We start from the raw sequence: 18,540 nt of genomic DNA on the forward strand, positions 1-18,540 counted from the left end.
TCCCCGGAGGAACAGGCAGGGTTCTTGAAGCTCAAGACTTATGTCAAGGGCTTCAAGCCTTGTACTTTTACTATCGCCTCGGGTGCTGTTGCCCTCGACAAGAAGGGCAGGCCCAGGGTCGAGCCTCGGTTTGTAAATACCAAAGCCTTGCTTGCGTGCAAGAGTGTCGAGGAGGAAAAAGTCTTGCTCGGTATTTATTTTCAATTTTTGCCTGTATTACACTTGTTTTTATTTTTGATAGTGTTTTGTTTTATTTGCTCCTCCTCGTGGCGCTGACCATTTACTGTTTTATTGCAGATAATATGGCCGACCTTGCATCAGAGCTCTTCAAACTGGCTGCCGAGCACAAGGGTGACAAGCCGAAGAAGAAAACCAAGAGGGCCAAGGTTGGGTCGAGCAGCACAATAAATCTGGAGGAAACTGCGTCCGGGAGTCCGAGCCAATCTTCCCCGGTCGTAAGCTCTAAGGTGGCTCCAGGGAGTCGAACTAAGAGGCAGAGGGACGAGGCCATGGCCACCATCGTGGACTTGTCGGAGGGGGACGGTGGTTTTGTCCTCCCCGCTTGCTTGAGCAACAGGAGTTTTTTTGATAACCACCCCCTCCAGGTGCCTGTGTCGGAGAGGAATCATGTGTTGGGCACTTCTGCAGCTGCCCGGCAAGAGCAGCTGACTCAAGATGTGGCTGCTGTCATCCGGCTGGCGGAGACGGCTTTGGTCTTAAATGAGGGTGGCCCGACTTACGAGGCAGAGAAGTTGGCCGCCAAAAACAGGAAGCTGGAGGCTGAGATCACCTTGCTGGAAAATGACCTGCTCGACCTTAGGTCCAAACAGGAAAATTATTTTAAGAATATGGAGGAGGCTCGACTTACTGCTGAGCAGCTGGAGAAAACGAATAAGGTGCTCGAGGACCTTAAAGTCAGCAGTGCCGAGCAGAGGAGTAAGATGTTGGAGGAAATGGCTATATTGCAAGCCAAGTGTGCCCCTCTTGAGGATGAAAAGGAGGAGACCCTCAAGTTTGTAACTCGGGGAGACCTTGTGAAGGAGATCCGTAGGCTTGGGGGCCTGATGCTGGCGAGCATGGTGCACGGGTGGAAAAACGCCATTGCCCAGCTCAAGATTGTTAATGTCGAGCATGGCCTAATTACTGAAGGCATTCACAAGCTTAAGAAGGTTGAAAATGGGCAGATCGTTATTCCAGAGAAGTACAGGGAGATGGCCCTTGAGGAGGAAAAGGATGAAGAAGAAGAAGATGATGATGATGACGAGGAGGGGGATGCTGAGGAGGAGGCTGTCGAGGAGGAGAAAAATCCTGATGGGGATAAGGAAGGCCACGATGAAAGCCACTAGACCTCCTCGACGAAGTATTTGGGCCTGCGCGCCATGAGCTTGTAATTTACTTTTATTTTGAACAATATTTGGGGGCCTGCGTGCCCGGTTTTTGTAACACCTGAACAAATGGGTTTTTATGCCCGGTATTTATAACAATGATCGTTTTATTCATCCTGCTCGTCTACTTTATCTCCTCGTATGTATGTTTAAGTTATTGCTCTTTGTTTTTGCTAAGTTATGCCTGTGTGAAATATGCATGTCTTTATGCTTGCTCGTTTTTAACTTAACAAATTTTTGGTTTTGATATTCGTATATTTGCTCGACATTGTTGTATGCCTGCTCGACAAAACCGTTTTTATATTTGTAAGTTTTTTGTTGCGAGCGCGTTTCGTCGAGGAGGTCGTCCTCGGATTTAACTTAGAAAGTTTAGGGAACTAACTAAGCGCCTAGAGTTGTTTTCTGAGGCTAATACGGACGCCGACACGTTGTTGTGCCCGCCCCCGCGGCTTGAACTTCCCATCGCGAGCTGGGCGTTAAGCCTTGGCACGAAGACGAGGAGCTTGTCTCAAAGGTCATCCTTGTCGGGGAGACGCTCTGCCCTTCCTGAGCCAAAGTATCTCCTTTTCAGTTATTTGGATCGAGCACGTGTGCCCGCGTGCTTTCCGTTGTCGGGGTGTCGGGCTCGTTGCTAGAGGATCCGAGCAGCCTTTTAGAATTGTTTTTAGTTTGGCAATAACTTAGCTATAATATTGTTTTAATTTTTGGGCGTTCCAAGGTCGAGGAAGTTTCTTTCCTCGAAGATCCTCGAGATAATACGCGCCATTTTCTGTTTTGTCGATGACGCGATATGGTCCTTCCCAGTTGGCCGCCAATTTACCATCCTGGGAGTCCTTAGCATTTCGTCTTAAGACGAGGCTGCCCACTTCAAATTCTCTTTTGATGACTTTGACGTCATGTCGGGCAGCTATTTTTTGTTTAAGGGTGGCTTCCCGAAGGGATGCCCCCGTGCGGATCTCTTCGACGAGATCAAGCTCTTCACGGAGAGCTTCGTCGTTCATTTCTTCTTCGAGCGGTTGCTCGGTTCGGCGAGATGGCTCGCCCACCTCCACGGGGATGACTGCTTCTGTTCCATATACCATTCTAAATGGGGTCTCCCCGGTTGTGGAGTGTGGTGTTGTGCGATAGGCCCAAAGGACGCTTTCGAGCTCCTCGACCCATTTCTTTTTGTTCTGGTCCAATCTTCGACGTAGGCCGCGCAGGATTACTCTGTTGGCGGCCTCGGCTTGCCCGTTAGTTTGGGGATGTTCCACGGAAGTGAAATGTTGCTTAGTCCCCAGGGCAGCGAGGAAGTCTTGGAAACTTTTGTCCGTGAATTGTGTCCCGTTGTCCGTGACGACGGCCTGTGGTATCCCAAATCGGCAGAGTACGTCGCGTTTGAAGAAACGGAGTATCCTGAACGACGTTATGTCGGAGAGGGGTTCAGCCTCTACCCACTTGGTGAAATAGTCCACGGCGACTATTAGAAATTTATTTTGGTGGAGTCCCTTTGTGAAGGGGCCAAGTATGTCCATGCCCCACCAAGCGAAGGGCCATGGTGACGACAAAGATTTGAGTTCGTGGGGAGGAGCTAGGTGCATGTCCCCATGTCGTTGACATTTGTCGCATTTCTTCACATGGTCCTTTGCGTCTTGCTGCATGGTGGGCCAGTAGTATCCTGCTCGGAGAGCTTTCCTGGCCAGCGATCTTCCTCCCAGATGCTGGGCGTTGATTCCCTCGTGTACCTCGCGCAAGATATAGTCGACCGTTTCCTCGTCGACACATTTAAGGAGTGGGATTGAGAATCCTCTTCTATATAACTTTCCGTCGAGGACGACATAAGCGCATGCTCGACGTCTAATTATTGCTGCCTCTTTCTGATCGTCAGGGAGGGTTCCATTCGCGAGGAAATTGTATACGGGGGTCATCCAGCAGTTTTGGTCGCCAATGACATTTATGTCGAGGACGTTGCTCGCCTTCTCGATGCTTGGTCGGGGGAGTACTTCCTGAATGACGGATTTGTTTCCGCCTTTCTTTTTTGTGCTCGCCAGTTTGGACAGGATATCTGCCCGTTTGTTGTGCTCGCGTGGAACGTGTTGGACCTCCACGGATTCGAACTTAGTGATTTTTTCCTTCACTAATGCTAGATATTCAGAGAGATTATCATTTTTGGCTTGATATTCTCCCAATACTTGTGAGGCAACAAGTTGTGAATCTGTGAAAATTTTTACTTCTTTTGCCTCCATGTCCTCGGCCAACCGTAGCCCTGCTAGGAAGGCTTCGTATTCTGCTTGGTTATTTGATGTCGGGAAGGATAGTGCTAGGGATACTTCGATGACGATCCCATTTTCGTTTTCTAGGATAATTCCTGCTCCTGCTCCCGTGGAGCCTGACGCTCCGTCGACGAATATTGTCCATTTGTCTGCCTCGCTTGTCGTGGAGGCTGGACTCGTCATTTCGGCCACAAAGTCTGCTAGGACTTGTGATTTTAGCGCTTTCCTGCTTTCGTAACGAATGTCGAATTCGGAAAGCTCGAGGGACCATTTGAGCATCCTGCCCGCCATGTCTGGTCGACCAAGCAATGATTTGATGGGTTGGTTGGTTCGTACTATGATTGTGTGTGCTAGGAAGTAGTGACGTAGTCTTCTTGCTGCGTTGATCAAGGCGAGGGCCACCTTTTCGATTTGTGTATATCTGAGTTCGGGCCCCTGTAGAGCCTTGCTCGTGAAGTACACTGGTTTTTGTCCTTCCGTTGTTTCGCGGACAAGGGCTGCGCTGACGGCCTCGGATGCGACGGAGAGGTAGATGTATAATACCTCCTCGACATCCGGGCGCGAGAGGACTGGGGGTTCGGACAGGGCCTTCTTAAGATGTTGGAGGGCCTGTTCGCACTCGTCCGTCCATTCGAACACAGCTTCTTTCCTTAGTAATTTGAAAAGCGGTAATGCGTGTTGAGCAGATTTTGCTACGAAGCGGGACAATGAGGTCAGCATTCCGTTCAGGGTTTGTATGGATTTTTTGTTGCTCGGAGTTGGGAGCTCCGTAAAGGCACGACACTTGTCGGGGTTGGCTTCGATTCCTCGTTCTGTTAGGTAGAATCCGAGGAACTTTCCTGCTCGTACCCCGAAGGTGCACTTTTCTGGGTTGAATCGCATGTTGTGTTTTCTGGCCTGCTCGAAGACCCTACGTAAGTGGGCGGTATGGTCGAGTTCCTCATGGGATTTTACGATCATGTCGTCCATGTAGACTTCGAGCATGTCGCCTATTTCTCCCCGGAATACTTTGTTCATCATCCGCTGGTATGTAGCACCAGCGTTTTTTAGACCGAAGGGCATTACGTTGTAGTAATAGTTGCCCGACTCGGTCATGAAAGCTGTTTTTCCCCTGTCGGCCACAGCCATTGGGATTTGGTTGTATCCTGAATATGCATCCATAAAAGACAATAATTTAAAGCCAGAAGAATTATCGACTAGTTTATCAATGCAAGGCAAAGGATAAGAATCTTTAGGGCAAGCCCTATTGAGATCGGTATAGTCAACACACATGCGCCATTTTCCATTAGATTTTTTAACTAGTACAACGTTTGACAACCAGGTAGTGTATCTGGCTTCAGAAATAAAATTTGCCTCTAGGAGGTCTTTTACAGCTTTTTCAGCAGCCTCCGCTTTTTCGGGAGACTGCCTACGCCTACGTTGCACTACGGCACTAGCAAGTGGGTCGACAGTAAGTTGATGACAAGCGATGTTTGGATCCAGCCCGGGCATGTCGGCAGCGTGCCATGCGAACAAATCAGCATTTTCTCTAAGGCAGGCTTTCAGCTGCTTCCTCGCCAACTCGGGGAGCCCTGTCCCGATCTTGACTCCTTTTTCTGGATCCTCGCCAAACTGGACTATCTCGAAGTCTCCATCTGGAATGGGGCGATAATGTTCTTTGCTCGCCCCGTCGTCCTCCTTCTCCTCCTTCCTCAGCTTTTTCTCCTCCTTATGCTCTTTCTTGGAGGTGCGGCTGTCAAGATCAATAGAGCTCACAGTTGGACCGGGCAGACTTGGTGGTGCTTCCGGGGATGGCTTTGGTGGTGTTTCCGAGGAAGGCTTTGGCTTCTTTGCTTCAGGAGCTTTGCCAATGAAGTTGTTGCCTTTGGATGCTGCGTCAAAGCACCTCCTCGCAGCTTCAATGTCCCCGTGCAGAGTAGCAACCTGCCCCTTATGAGTATAGTACTTCATTTTCAGGTGGGCAGTAGAAGGGACAGCAACCAGGTCTGCTATGGCCGTCCTGCCGATGATGCATTGGTAGAGGCAAGGGCAGTCCACGACCAAGAATTTCACCCTGATCGACTTAGCAGTCTCTTCGGAGCCAAAGGTGACGATCAGGTCGACATAACCCCAAGGCCTAGTAGTTGCTCCATTGAATCCTGTGAGATCTGAGCCCAAGTATGGGGTGAGGTGTGTCTCGTCCAGCTGTAAGGTCCTGAACAAACTGGCGTACATGATGTCGCAAGAGCTCCCCGGATCGATGAGGACCCGACGAACGTCCATGTTGGCCATGTCTGCCCGGACGAGGAGGGGAATTTGGAAATTGGCTGTCCCACCGGGCAGCTCTTCTCGATAGAAGGCTAAAGGCATTGATCGCCCCTTCGCCTTGTCCAGCGTTGCGTTCATATTCGAGGATGTGTTGATGAGATCCTCGAATTTTCTTTTTATTGATCCGACGGTGTGCTTGTCCATGTGACCGCCGGATATGACGAGTGAGTCTGTGAAGTAGTCCCCCGTGCTAAGCGTAGGACCAGTATAGGTGTCCTCAAAATCGCTGGGGATAGCCAAATCTTCTGGCCGGGATACGCTCATAGCTATCTGCTTGGCGTTTTTCTGCCCGGCTGGCTGTGGAGGGACCTCCTCGACCGCGCGAGTCTCCGCGGTTTCGGGTCGAGGATCATTGTTTCTTTTCACGAACTGTTTTAGTTGTCCGTTTCTGATCATGATTTCAATAGCATCCTTCAGTTGGATGCAGTCGTCGGTCCTGTGACCATAACTCTTGTGGTATCTGCAATACCTATTTTTGTCTTGGCCGGGTTTTAGGGGGGTTGGCTTTGGTTGTTTCACGTTTGCTCTGTCGAACTCAGAGACGTGAACCTCAGCGAATATCTCTCCCCGTGATTTGACGAGTTGGGTGTAGGTGGCGAATGTGCTTGGAGGACCACGAGGCTCTCGTCTTTCACCCCTCCTTCTGTCTCTGCCCCTCTCGCCACCCCGATCGCCGCCTCTATCGTGTCCCCTGTCGCCACCCCTGTCATCGTTCCTATGGGAGGGCTCGCGGGCCGGGTGGCTGCTTCCAGGTCGGGCAAGGCGGGCGACATCAGCTGCCTGGACTTCCTCGTAATCAATGTACTTTTGAGCTTTTAGGAGGAGGTCGTCCCAGGTGGGTGGTTTTTCTATGCCCACAGCTTTGGCAAAATCGCTGCCCGGGCGAAGGCCCCTCTGCAGCAAGTATTTTTTCATGTCGTCGGTCGTCTCGACCTGCACGGCCTCTTTATTGAACCTCTCGACGAAATTGCGGAGAGTTTCTTCCTCGGCTTGGTATATGGCCTCCAAGGCGTGCACAGTCTTCGGATGCTTGCGGGAAGCAGTGAAGTGTCTGGAAAACTGTTCAGTAAGATCCCTCCATGAATGGATGGATTGGGGGGGCAGGCTTTGGTACCATGCCATTGCTCCCTTCCTCAGCGTGGTTGGGAACAGTCTGCACCTAATGGCACCGCTAATGTTCCTGAAATCCAGGTTAGCATTGACATTGGCTATGTGATCGTCGGGGTCGGTCAAGCCATCGTACGCGGGGAGCGTAGGAGGTCTCTCGAAGCCCTTTGGAACACGCTTCCTCAGAATGTCTGCGGACAGGGGGCATCGGGGATCACCCTCGTCACTCCCATTGGGAGAATGGTCCTCGGAAGATCGGGGAGAATTATCGCCGGGCATGGGCGTTGGACTGCGAGATTTGCGAGGACGGTAGCTGCCCGACGCGCCATGCTTGGCCATCGTCGTCAACCCTTGAGGTGAATGGCGGCGTGGAGCTTCATGCTTCCCTTTCTTGCCCGGAGAGGATCTACCCTCGCGATGTGGAGGAGTGCGGTCCTTCTTCCGAGGAGTAACTTCTACCCTCTCTAGGTCGGGGCGTCGATGTTTGACGGCCGCTGGACGGGGAGGGGAAGGATCAGCTTGGCGTCTCCGCGGGGGAGAGTTGGTCTTTCTGCGACGCCGGCTCTTCTCCAGCGCGGCGATTCTTTCGCTCTGCTCGTCCAGTCGACGATTTTGAGCCTGCATGGCCTCCGTTGTTTGTTTGAGGGCAGCGATCAAGGCTGCGACCTCAGAGTTGGCCAAGGCGGCGGGCTGTTCGGCGTTGTTTGCCGGAGCTTCTTGTTTCAATTGCGGGCGTTTGCCCATCTGACGATCGGTTAGGATCTCGACGTCCTCTTCATCGGACGAGAGTGAAGTTTCTCGTCCGTCGCGAGAGTCGGTTTCAGGACCGTGAGATACGGCGGTATTGTCACGCACCGGTGATAGCACGGTGTTATGCTGCGGCGGCGGAGAGGATGGAACGTTGAGCACGTTATCGTCGCCGGTATCGGTGTTGAGTGGCTGCGAAGAACTGGCCATGATGAAGTTTTTTGAGAGGTTTGGTTTTTTAACTTTGTTTCTTTGAGGAAAGGTTAAAGAATGGGGAAGAACTCAGTTCCCACAGACGGCGCCACTGATCGTACCTGGTGATCAGAATAGGTTCGATGGCCGGTCCGTTGAGCAAGCTTCCACACCGAAAGGGGGGTTTGTACCTGCAGGTGCTCCGATGCCTAAGTCAGCAAGGTGAACAAGAGAGATACAAAGAAGAGAGAGAAAGTATAGTGAGAATGAATCAGAATACCTGGCTCTCCTGTCTAGGAGAGCTTATATAGTGCCCCCAGCGCTGGGCCAAAGGTTGGTCTATTGGGCCGGGATAACCGGCCCAATAGACTCAACTGCCAAGATAGTCCCTGTATCGTAGGGGAAGGCCGTTATTTTGCCTCTATCTTGGTTGGAGCCGTTCCGCTATTCGCGGGTAAGGGATAAGCTCCGTGACAGCTGTGGCTGGATAAAGGAGCACGTGCTAAACGTGCTGCTTAGCTGTTAGGCTAAGGCCGAATGAGTCATCGTGCATGGATAGACGAGCACGTGATTAGCGTGGAGCTAATCCGTTATGTCGAGCAGGACACGTCATTGGCTGACGTGTCGGGGAGGTCTCCCCTTGTTGGGCCATGCCCCAAATGTCGGGCATAAGTGATTGGGCCAGCTCTTGGCCCAGTCCAGAACACTATGGTTGAGAAATTGATGGGTTACCGGGTAGTGGAGGAGACGGATCAATAATCAATTATTATAAAAAAAATGAAAATAAAAAGAAAAAAAGAAAGCTAGTAACCGGTTTAACTGCAGGTAAAGCATTGAAAAAAATAGATGACGTGGACCAATGAATGTGAGTGTGTCAATGAGAGTGTGTCTGTGAGTGTGTCCCTAGCATAACTTGTTTTTCTAGCATGAACAAGTTACTCATATTGTACACGGTGAACAAGTTTCGAATAACATTATAACGAATACGAATTTTACAAAATCGACCGTTTGATTGAAAGATTATATCATATAGATCATTCATATAAATTTTTTAGAAAAATTTAAAATCATTTGATATGTTATTGAGACCCATCAAAATTAGCGGTATTTAATAAAAACTCATAAACCGTTAATTTTGAGGGGTCTCGATAACATATCAAATGATTTTCAATTTTTCTAAAAATTTCTATGAATGATCTATTTGATATAATCTTTCGATCCAACGATCGATTTTGTAAAATTCGTATTCGTTATAATGTTATTCGAGACTTGTGCACCATGCACAACATGAGTAGCTTGTGCATGTTAGACTTGACCGCACAATATTTATAAAAGTGTTGTAAGTGGGATGTTCATTGTTTAGATGACAAATTTCAGTTTTGAAAATTTGAGTACTTGGTCACCCAACTCGAGTATTTTAAAATTAGAGTTTTTTCAAGAACAAATCGTGAGGTTATATAAGAGAATCCAAGTCCATGTTCATTCCCACGACAAACACATACTCTATCTCAAAACAGAAACTGCGTTTTTTTAAGAAGTAGAGGACATACATCACATTCTCTTTACATGCTGCATAACCACTCAAGTTTGGTAGAGAATTTTTAGGTGGCTGGGCACTAATTTCATTCCTCTTAAAGCCGTATCAAATCATTTTTCTCTGTTCGGTGAATTAGCAAAAGGCAAACATATAGCAAGCGAATTCGTCATATAATTTGGTTGACGGCGACATGGTGTATTTGGCGTATGCGTAACAACATTATTTTTAGAGGAGATTGTGTCAATGTATGTACCCTCTTTAATGGACCAAATTATTTATTTTTCTTGGTTTTGGTTTATAGGCCGCATAGGGAGCAATTAATTTTATCTCATTTTTCCCCTTGTGGTATGAAAATTTTTTGCCAACAAAACCGAAGTTTTTAAACATGGAAAAAAAATTCGGTTTATATAAACCAAAATAACATATACCCCCCAAAATAGGGATGGCAAAAAAACCCAAACCCGAGAGACCCACCCGAACCCAAACCCAAGTCAACGGGCGAAACCCGATTTGACTAGGTTTGGGTTTGGGTTTGGGTTCGGGTGACACCCGATAATATGGGTGTGGGTTTGGTATCAGTCAAACCCACACCCGAAACCCATACACCCACCCGAATATTTTATAATTACCTAATTACCCCCATAGTTTTTCTCAATTTCCTTGGAAGACCTTAAATTTTAGTTGTAATTTAATTTCTTGAAAGTCTATGTTGTAATTTCTTGAAAGTCTATGTTTGAATTTCCTTGGAAGACCTTAATTTTAGTTGTAATTTAATTCAAAGTCTATGTTGGAATTTAATTTCTTAAATTTGCAAATTATTTTTAAATGTGCTGCGGGTTTGGGTTTATGTGGAAAAAACCCGAACCCAATGGGTGTGGGCGTGGGTGTTGTTTTGCCACCCGAATAGCCTTTGGGTTTGGGTTTGGGTTTGGGTGATGATTTCGGATGTGGGTTTGGTAAGTGTCAAACCCGCACCCATGGGCGCCCGTTGCCATCCCTACCCCAAAAAGAAGGAAAATTTATGTGAAAATTCGTGTAGAGCTACTTGTGGTAAATTTAGCATATCTCTCTGAATATAGGTCGTATGCTAATGATTTTTAATCCAGTGTAAAGAAGATAAAATTTACTACAAGATTGACACCGGAATTATTAAATTTCATTAAGTATAGTATGAGAAAATCTACCTACAAGTTTGAGAAAAGTTTCTATAAAATGTTGTAGAGATACCTGTGGTAAAGTTATCTTAGCTCTCTGAATATAAGTCATATGCTAATTATTTTTAATCCAGTGTAAATAAGACAAAATTTACTACAATATTGACACCGGAATTGTTAAATTTCATTAAGTATAGTATGAGAAAAGCTACCTACAAGTTTGCGAAAAGTTTATGCTCTGTTTCTGTACCAGTACCCATTATTTGGTCAAACTGAACCAATTGGATAGTTAACCCTCAAAACAAAAACTATATTTGTATTCTTGACACCCTAAGCTTTCCAACGAGTGGTCGTTTACTCAAATCGGGCATCGTTTAGTATTTCAAATAAATTATGGAAGTTGAGGGTCTCATGCAGAATTTATGCAGGAAAGCTGAAAAAAAATTTGGAACATAATATTTCGGTTTATATAAACCAAAATTTTTTAGCATGACAAAAAAATTCGGTTCGTATAAACCGAAGTACCCCCAAGAACAAAAACGGAAATTCAGGAGGTAGAAAAGAAATGAGGGGGTCGGGAGAGAAACCATCAATAATTAATCCTCCACTATGACTAGAAGATGGTTGTGTGTATGTTTTGTCTACTTGATAATTCAGGTTCATCTTATTAGAAATCCATAATTCATTCTCATCTTTATACGATGTTTTCTCTTTAGGCCCCCCACAAATATTTTATACCCCCTAACTGACAATTTTTGCCCCTAGACGGTGTTTCGGTTTATACGAATCGAAGTTTTAAAAAATTCGATTAATATAAACCGCTCGCGTTTTTGTTCGGTTTTTGTTAACCGAAGTTAACTGATATAGAAACAGAAGTTGCATTCTTGTCTTCAGTTACGTTTCTTATTCAAAAAACCAACAAAACTACTCCTTCGATCTCTCTTGTGCGATTTTGAGGAAAACTTCAACATCCAACCTCAAATCATACTTAATAATCAAGTAAGTTCCATACTTTTTTTTTATCATTCTATGTGTTCCTCCTCCACATGCACTATTTTTTACGTTTTTTTTTTCCCCCCTAAGAAAATTTCTATCTCAAATTTCTATCTCTGAATTGTTGATTATGTTGAACAAACTTATAGATTTAGGATGTGCAAAGAAAATATCTTGAAGACATTCGGATCCATCTTCAACAACCGATCTATGTTTGAAAAATTACCCGTTCTTGTCAAGTCTTTTGGAGAGGTGTTGCATTTTAGTCATTGACGCCCTCATTTTAAGTTTTAATCTATGACGGGCATTGTATAGTTGTTATGCCGTTGTCTTGTTGTTTAGATCTCTCTCTTTCAATGTGGACATTATATTCTTAGGCAGAACCAAATTCCTTGACATTTCGTCCATAAATTGCTTCTCTTCCGGTTTCAAACGATCGACAATGAGTTGTCCTTCGACTACTTTGTCCAACTCGTGGTTATGTATGCCGTTTACAACGGTTAAATGCCATGTTTTATCGGCATGACAATAACCACAAAGTCGAAAGGGACATCCGCATTGCCTCGTGCCGGTTTGATCAGATTTTAGCTTCTTATTTGTTGACACGTACCGGCCTCCCCGTTCGCAATCCAACCTGAAATACTGCTTTCTTATATCGTTGTCGGATTTCCCAATTACAATTGCAAACTTTAACTTTACGGCAATGGCGCGAGCCCATCCAATCAACTCATCTCGGTCGGTGGTTGCCATATCAGTGTAAAAATGAGCTGCTGTGTCAATCTCATATACCAGAGGTTTATCAGGCTGAGCCTCAACAAGTCCCGGTGCACGAACACCTAACACAATAGCTTGTTTGCCCTCCATAACTACATAATATAAAAGGATAAAAACATAATTAGCCACATATAATACTTATAGTATTAATATAATACTAATTATACATATACAAAACTCTATAATCCATAACTAAGGCAAGGCAAGCAAAGACGGTGAAACAGACAAAAAATTCTAAATCCCAGGAATTTCGGTTCGTATAAACCGAAAGATAAACTTCGGTTTCTCTTAACCGAACGAATAGGCGTCAGAATACCTACGAAAACTAGCACCTATAACAGGGAAATAAACAAAATTAAATCGAAGATTACCTTAAGATTGAGCTTCAAATCGCTTTCCAAACCTTAGCATACGTTCCAATCTTGATTTCAAGCCACCAATTGAGCGAAAAATGGATTTGATTTATGGATCACTTTTGGTAGTGTGGTGATGAAGTTTTGGAATTGATGAGTTGATCTGATGGTTACTTTCTATATAGGCTTATTTCGGTTAAAAGAAACCGAAGTATTAAGCAAGCGGTTTATGAAAACCGAATTTTTGATTCCTTCGATTCGTAAAAACCGAATTTGCTGACTCAAAATTTTCCCATTTTCGAAGAGTAAAATGAGATTTTAGGGGGATATAAAAGATTTGTGGGGGGCCTAAAGAGAAAACATCTCTTTATAGTTGTGGAGTAACATTCTCATCTTTTGAAATTTCAATAACAAGTCATGTTCTAGACTAGATTAGAGCTCATAGAACTATTAGCCCATTTTCATTTAAGATCCAACAATTACTCCCGTTATTCAAGCAAGATGTATCGCTCTCATGGCGTTTCACCTGCAACATATAAGTGATCCCTTTACAGGTTCATCACATTCTTATGCTACATTGTCCATATATAGCGTATAAATGACCCATATCATGAAATATTCATTCATCATTCCACTCACGCAGTGAGACTCAAAAAACAGTTATTTCCATCATTCTTCTACATATATGCATGTGCGCTCATCTTCAACTTATTTCACTCATTTCATACACACTCATCTTGAGCTGTTACTGACTTGAGTATTGAAGTGCTAACATTCTTGCCGGCACTCTTCCCCATCATACATGACCTCATCACCATCATCCCTAAATCCACAAAGGAACTATCTAGTTTAGCTCATTCAGAGCACGTCCCAAATTCATCAAACATTTTCATTTTCAAAAATTAAATATGTAGGAAATGTGTTTGTTTTGTTGTTTTCATTTTTCAAGAAATACAATACTCAAAATTTTAAACAACTTTTTTTCTTTCTGTCATTTCCTATTTTTAATGGAAATGAAAATGGTGAAAGAAATTTCCTACTTTAAATGGAAAATGGTGAAAGTAAACAGCCCATTATTTAACTCTAAAATATTTTCATGAATTTAGAGGATTCTCTTGTTGCACAAAAACAAAAAACAAATATTGATACTACTGGAGTACCAATTTGATATTAATGAGACATATTTGTAAGAATAATAATGGGACATATTTTATACTAGTAATAATAATTAACTATACTTGACCAAAAAAAAATAAAAATAATAATTAACTATGACAAACTAATAACAAGGCTTTTATCTTTTTCTCCTCAAGTTAAGCTTTTAGCTTAAATTAAAGCTCTTGATGCCCCAATTCCCAACATTCTTTGAGACTACTTAAACTCTTCATCCATACATTGTCCGCTACAAATGTGTCACTATCATTGTTACGATGCCATGACCAATGTGCATGTGTTTCGTTCACCATTCTCAACCTTCCGTGACCAAAACTTGGCTCTCTATACAATGAGAGCGGATTTGAAGGTTTCTTAAACCTACACATTCAACAATCAACATGTACATGTGAGTTAATTACTACCAAAATATTAATTAGTTAGCAACCGATTATAAGTGACCAAATAATTCCATTTTTCGTGTTAAACCACACGTTGTGATAATTAATTCGCTAATTCAATATCTAAATTGGTTGCTAAAAGATGTTTTGACCAAGAAAAACATATTTTTAAAATGTCTAAACAATGGTTGTTAATGTTAGCAAACTGATTTGAAATTTTAATTTTAATATCTAAATTGATGACTATATAACAATTTTATTGTTGTAAACAAAAATATATATGTAAATAAATAGAGAATATTAGTTAACAAAACAAAATCGAACTTTAATTGTAATGAAGAAATTGTTAACGTAGGTGTCTCACTTACGTTAATGCAAGTCCCTCACGATTTCCTCCATCACCAATTGTCACATAAAATGGACCACATGAATCAGCCTTATTGTCATAAATTCGGGTCTGCAGAAAATCAAAATAATTAGAAAAACATAATAAAAATTGAAATAGCGACGAAAATTAAATAGAAAAAAAAGGAATTGATCTCTAAATTTGTCATCAAACGGCATAATTGGAGATAAATTTCTTCTTTTTTGTTTTTAAATTTTCACTGAAATTTATAAATTTTTCTAGTAAAGAAGTTATCAATGTTAATATGACATACAAAACGTTCATATGCATGAACATGTCCGGAAAAAACCAAGTCAACACGAGCTTCATAAAGCAACGCTTCCATGGCTTGTCTCATTTTTTCGCCTTCACCTTCATGTGCCTCATTAGTATTATACCAAGGTGCATGCAACAAAACAATCACCCAAGGTGTACTCTTCCTATCAATCTTAACTAGGTCGGATTGAAGCCACTTATATTGTTTGGAATGTTCATCAAAATCAGTGTAAGAACCCAACATGATGATGTGAGTGCTTGCAACTTCAAATGAGTAGTAGAGGTTAGAGGTTGAGCCACTTTGATTGTAGGGCATGGGCCAACGAGCATTGTAGGATCTAAAAGCGTGTGGTTGAATAATAGGGATAGTCTCAATTTCGTGGTTGCCTTCGGTAACCATCCACGGCCTACGGCTTGCGTAGGGTTCCACCAAACGGCCAAATGAGTCCCAAAGCGGTTGATGGGTATCGGCATATGATAGATCTCCGGGTAATAAAAACACGTCATAGTCTTTGCTATCAATGTGTTTTAAGGTTGATTTTGTCCATTCCGTTTGTCCCAAGTCCCCTAAGCATGAAACAATTTCAAGAGACGAAAATATTTTACTTAAAAAATCCAAATAAATCAAAATAATTTTATGCTTTAAGAAACTAGGAGACGAATTAAATCGAAACTACTCAAACAAGTATATTTACCAAACTAAAAACCAAGTACCAAAAATAAAAAATGAAGTTTAAAATGAAAATTAAGATGCAAAGTTAAAATAAAAACTCACCAACAACCACAAATTCAATAGGCAACTTAAGAGGTGGTGTCCTGAAGGAAAACTCAGGACCCAATCCACCACACCTATAGAAGTAAGTTGTACTTGGATTTAGAGGCCCAATTAACACGTGGTGGATCTTGCCTGATTTGTACAAAAAATATTTGTACGATGTGTGTTCCCCAATTGTTTTTTTGCTATATTCACCTTCATTTGTTCCATACTCTACCATAGATTCTGAGTCTTTTTCTTCTGTTATCCATGTCACTCTCATATGATCTTTACCCACCAATGAAATGTGCACCTTTTGAAATATAAAAAAATATGTGTTAAATATGCTTTTAATTTTTAGAAAATTAATACTTTTTTATTATAAAAAAATTATTCAATTCTAGATTGGAGTGTTATGAATTTTTGTAAGAAAATTAATACTTTTACTTGCTATATTTAGACTTTCTATTAAAGTAAAATAAAGATGAATTTGATTAGTATTTTTGTAGTAATTAAATTCAAAAAGTCGCAATTTTGTAAGGATTAAAAAACTTGAATTGTTATTGTCAAAAAAAAAATTGAATTGTTTAGGAATGAGGATATATATGATACATAACTTTAAAATATAATGATCGTGGTTGGAGGGGAGAACCCACCTTGTGTATCCCACAAGTTCCCTTACCATACAAAAATAACGAAATACACACAAATAAAATGAACCTGTTGAGGATCGGAATCTGAGCGTTCATGAGAAGTGAAGACAAATTCGCGAGAAGGTTGACGAGAAAAACCATTTTCTTGTGATTGTAGGGTATGAGGGAACAACAAGAAGCATATGATGTGAAGTAAGAGAGGAATCACAACAAGGGATATGTTGCATTTCGCCATACTCATATTATTGTTTTGTCTTTGGACTTGTTAATGTTGTTAATTGCTTGAATTTGTTGTGTAGATGTAAGACTTTTTGAATAAGGAAGAGATTAAGCTATATATAAAGATGTTTCTTTCACAAAAAAAAAAAAGAAGATGTTTCAATTTGGACAGAAAGGATCAAATATAATAAATATTTTTGGTAATGACTTCACGGAAAGGCTCTCCTATCCTTCTTATGGGATTGCTTCTCCGTTTCTCTAGGACACGCACCCTTGTGATGCAAAGTGGCAAATTATTTTTATTTATTAATTATTTATCACAGTATTATATATATATATTACACTATGTTTAAAAAAATATATATACCATGTTTAAAAGTCTCTTCAGATTAAGGAGATGAGAATCGAATATTTTTTATTTTAAAAGTATTACAAAGTAATTTATTTTTTAAGCAAACAAATTCAAATACATATTTATTTAGTATATTGCCTAGGATGCACGTTATGTTAGCAAAGACTTGTGAGCACGTTATTTCAGAATATCTTTGGAATATACTTGTACAAGAAATTACAGAATAAAAAGAGGCCAGTGTTGAGACAACAAGTGTCATTTTTAGTTAAAATAGTTTATTATGTTGTTAATTTATTTTTGTCAAAAAAAAAAAGTTGTTAATTTATTAATTTATATAAATGTGAACTGTGGAAGTTGGAAATGTGTTATCAGCCCCTGGGTAAGACCCTATGGATAATGCCGTTATCAAAATGTTTTTGGGTACAATGCCGTTATCATAATTAATGATAACTAATGTTATAGTACTTTGAATTTGATTAAAAAAAACTATGTTTAAATGAAGAGGAGGATGATTGGCCTGTGTTCTTTGGTTGTAATGTTATTCGTCAAGTGTGGAATGACGCCGGAATGCGACATGTTATTGAGCTTAGATTACGTGAATTTAATGATGTGAAATCTGTCCTTTTTGATATATGCAGAAATGAATCGAAAGATGTGGAAGGTTCTGTTGCAATGATTCTGTGGAGTCTATGGCAAAATAGAAACAGTTGGGTGTGGAACGGCGTTAAAGACTCGGCGAAGGACGTTGCAATGAAAGCTATGCACTTGCTGGTCGATCTGCTATTGCAGCAACTCACTCCCAGGCGAATCTGCATGTCTCAGAGCAGATACGGTGGTAACGGCCTCGTGAACAATGGCTGAAATGTAACGTTGATGTGAGCTTATCACAAAACTCAAGCTATACGGGATGTGGCTGGTGTGTCCGCAATTCTTATGGAACTTTTGTGGCTGCAGGTACAAAATAGAAATAAGTGTATGCATATACTCACTGTTGCAGAGGGTGAAGCTATGACTATTTTGGAAGCTATGCGTGAAGCTATATCTAGAGGATGGTTGAATATTATTTTTGAAAGCGACTCCAAAGTGGTGGTAGAAGCATCAAAACTAATTCTCAAGGAATATCGGAAGTAAGCTCTATTATTTCAAAAATTAAGTTATTGTTACAATGTAATTCGAACTTTGAGATTAAGTTCATGAAGCGGCAAGCGAACATGGCGGCTCACACCTTAGCTAGGGTGACCATTTCTTGGTCTAGTCACACTTATTTTAATAGTATTCTCCGATATATTGAACACTTTATTATTACTGAAATGAGTTGATTGTGATTGTTCAAAAAAAAAACTAAAATGTTATTGAAATGTACTAAAAAAACCTAAATTGTTATCTCTTGTTCTTTCGAAGATTCGGATGTTTTTATGCATAGGGGTTGTGATATTGTCTTTCATTGTGATTTTTTATGTGAGTTTAATATAGATGATTAGTCATCACACTTCCATTATACAATTACAGATAACCATTGAAAATTCTATGATATTATTGTTAGTTTA

The 18,540-nt window shown here is 42.0% G+C and overlaps 2 protein-coding genes across 3 annotated transcripts; both read right to left on the reverse strand.

The window, feature by feature from the left end:
* Window positions 1-11,992: 11,992 nt before the first annotated feature.
* Window positions 11,993-12,538, reverse strand: LOC123895876. Its single transcript, XM_045946349.1, has one exon. The coding sequence runs from the start codon at window positions 12,536-12,538 to the stop codon at window positions 11,993-11,995; it is 546 nt and encodes a 181-aa protein (XP_045802305.1).
* A 1,319-nt stretch (window positions 12,539-13,857) lies between these two features.
* Window positions 13,858-16,796, reverse strand: LOC123903222 (purple acid phosphatase 22-like). 2 transcript variants are annotated; one of them, XM_045953156.1, is made up of 6 exons: window positions 16,490-16,796; window positions 15,791-16,082; window positions 15,014-15,582; window positions 14,723-14,811; window positions 14,112-14,334; window positions 13,858-14,027 (listed from the first exon to the last, which is right to left on the reverse strand). In XM_045953156.1, exons 1-5 carry the CDS (start codon window positions 16,661-16,663, stop codon window positions 14,133-14,135), a joined length of 1,326 nt encoding a protein of 441 aa, XP_045809112.1. In that variant the 5' UTR covers window positions 16,664-16,796; the 3' UTR covers window positions 13,858-14,027; window positions 14,112-14,132. The 2 variants fall into 2 exon arrangements, with proteins under 2 accessions (XP_045809112.1, XP_045809111.1); XM_045953155.1 differs by having other exon boundaries at window positions 13,858-14,334.
* Between the last annotated feature and the right edge of the window lie 1,744 nt (window positions 16,797-18,540).

This window comes from Trifolium pratense, linkage group LG1, assembly GCF_020283565.1.
Source record: "Trifolium pratense cultivar HEN17-A07 linkage group LG1, ARS_RC_1.1, whole genome shotgun sequence".
In the NCBI taxonomy this organism is placed as follows: Eukaryota; Viridiplantae; Streptophyta; class Magnoliopsida; order Fabales; family Fabaceae; genus Trifolium; species Trifolium pratense.

Coding starts and splice junctions, on each gene's coding strand:
- LOC123895876 (XM_045946349.1), bottom strand. CDS start 12,538: ATGGAGGGCAAACAAGCTATTGTGTTAGGTGTTCGTGCACCGGGACTT.
- LOC123903222 (XM_045953156.1), bottom strand. CDS start 16,663: ATGAGTATGGCGAAATGCAACATATCCCTTGTTGTGATTCCTCTCTTA. Junction 16,083..16,489: donor CAGATTCCGATCCTCAACAG/GTTCATTTTATT, acceptor ATATTTCAAAAG/GTGCACATTTCATTGGTGGG. Junction 14,812..15,013: donor TTCATGCATATGAACGTTTT/GTATGTCATATT, acceptor GATTTTCTGCAG/ACCCGAATTTATGACAATAA.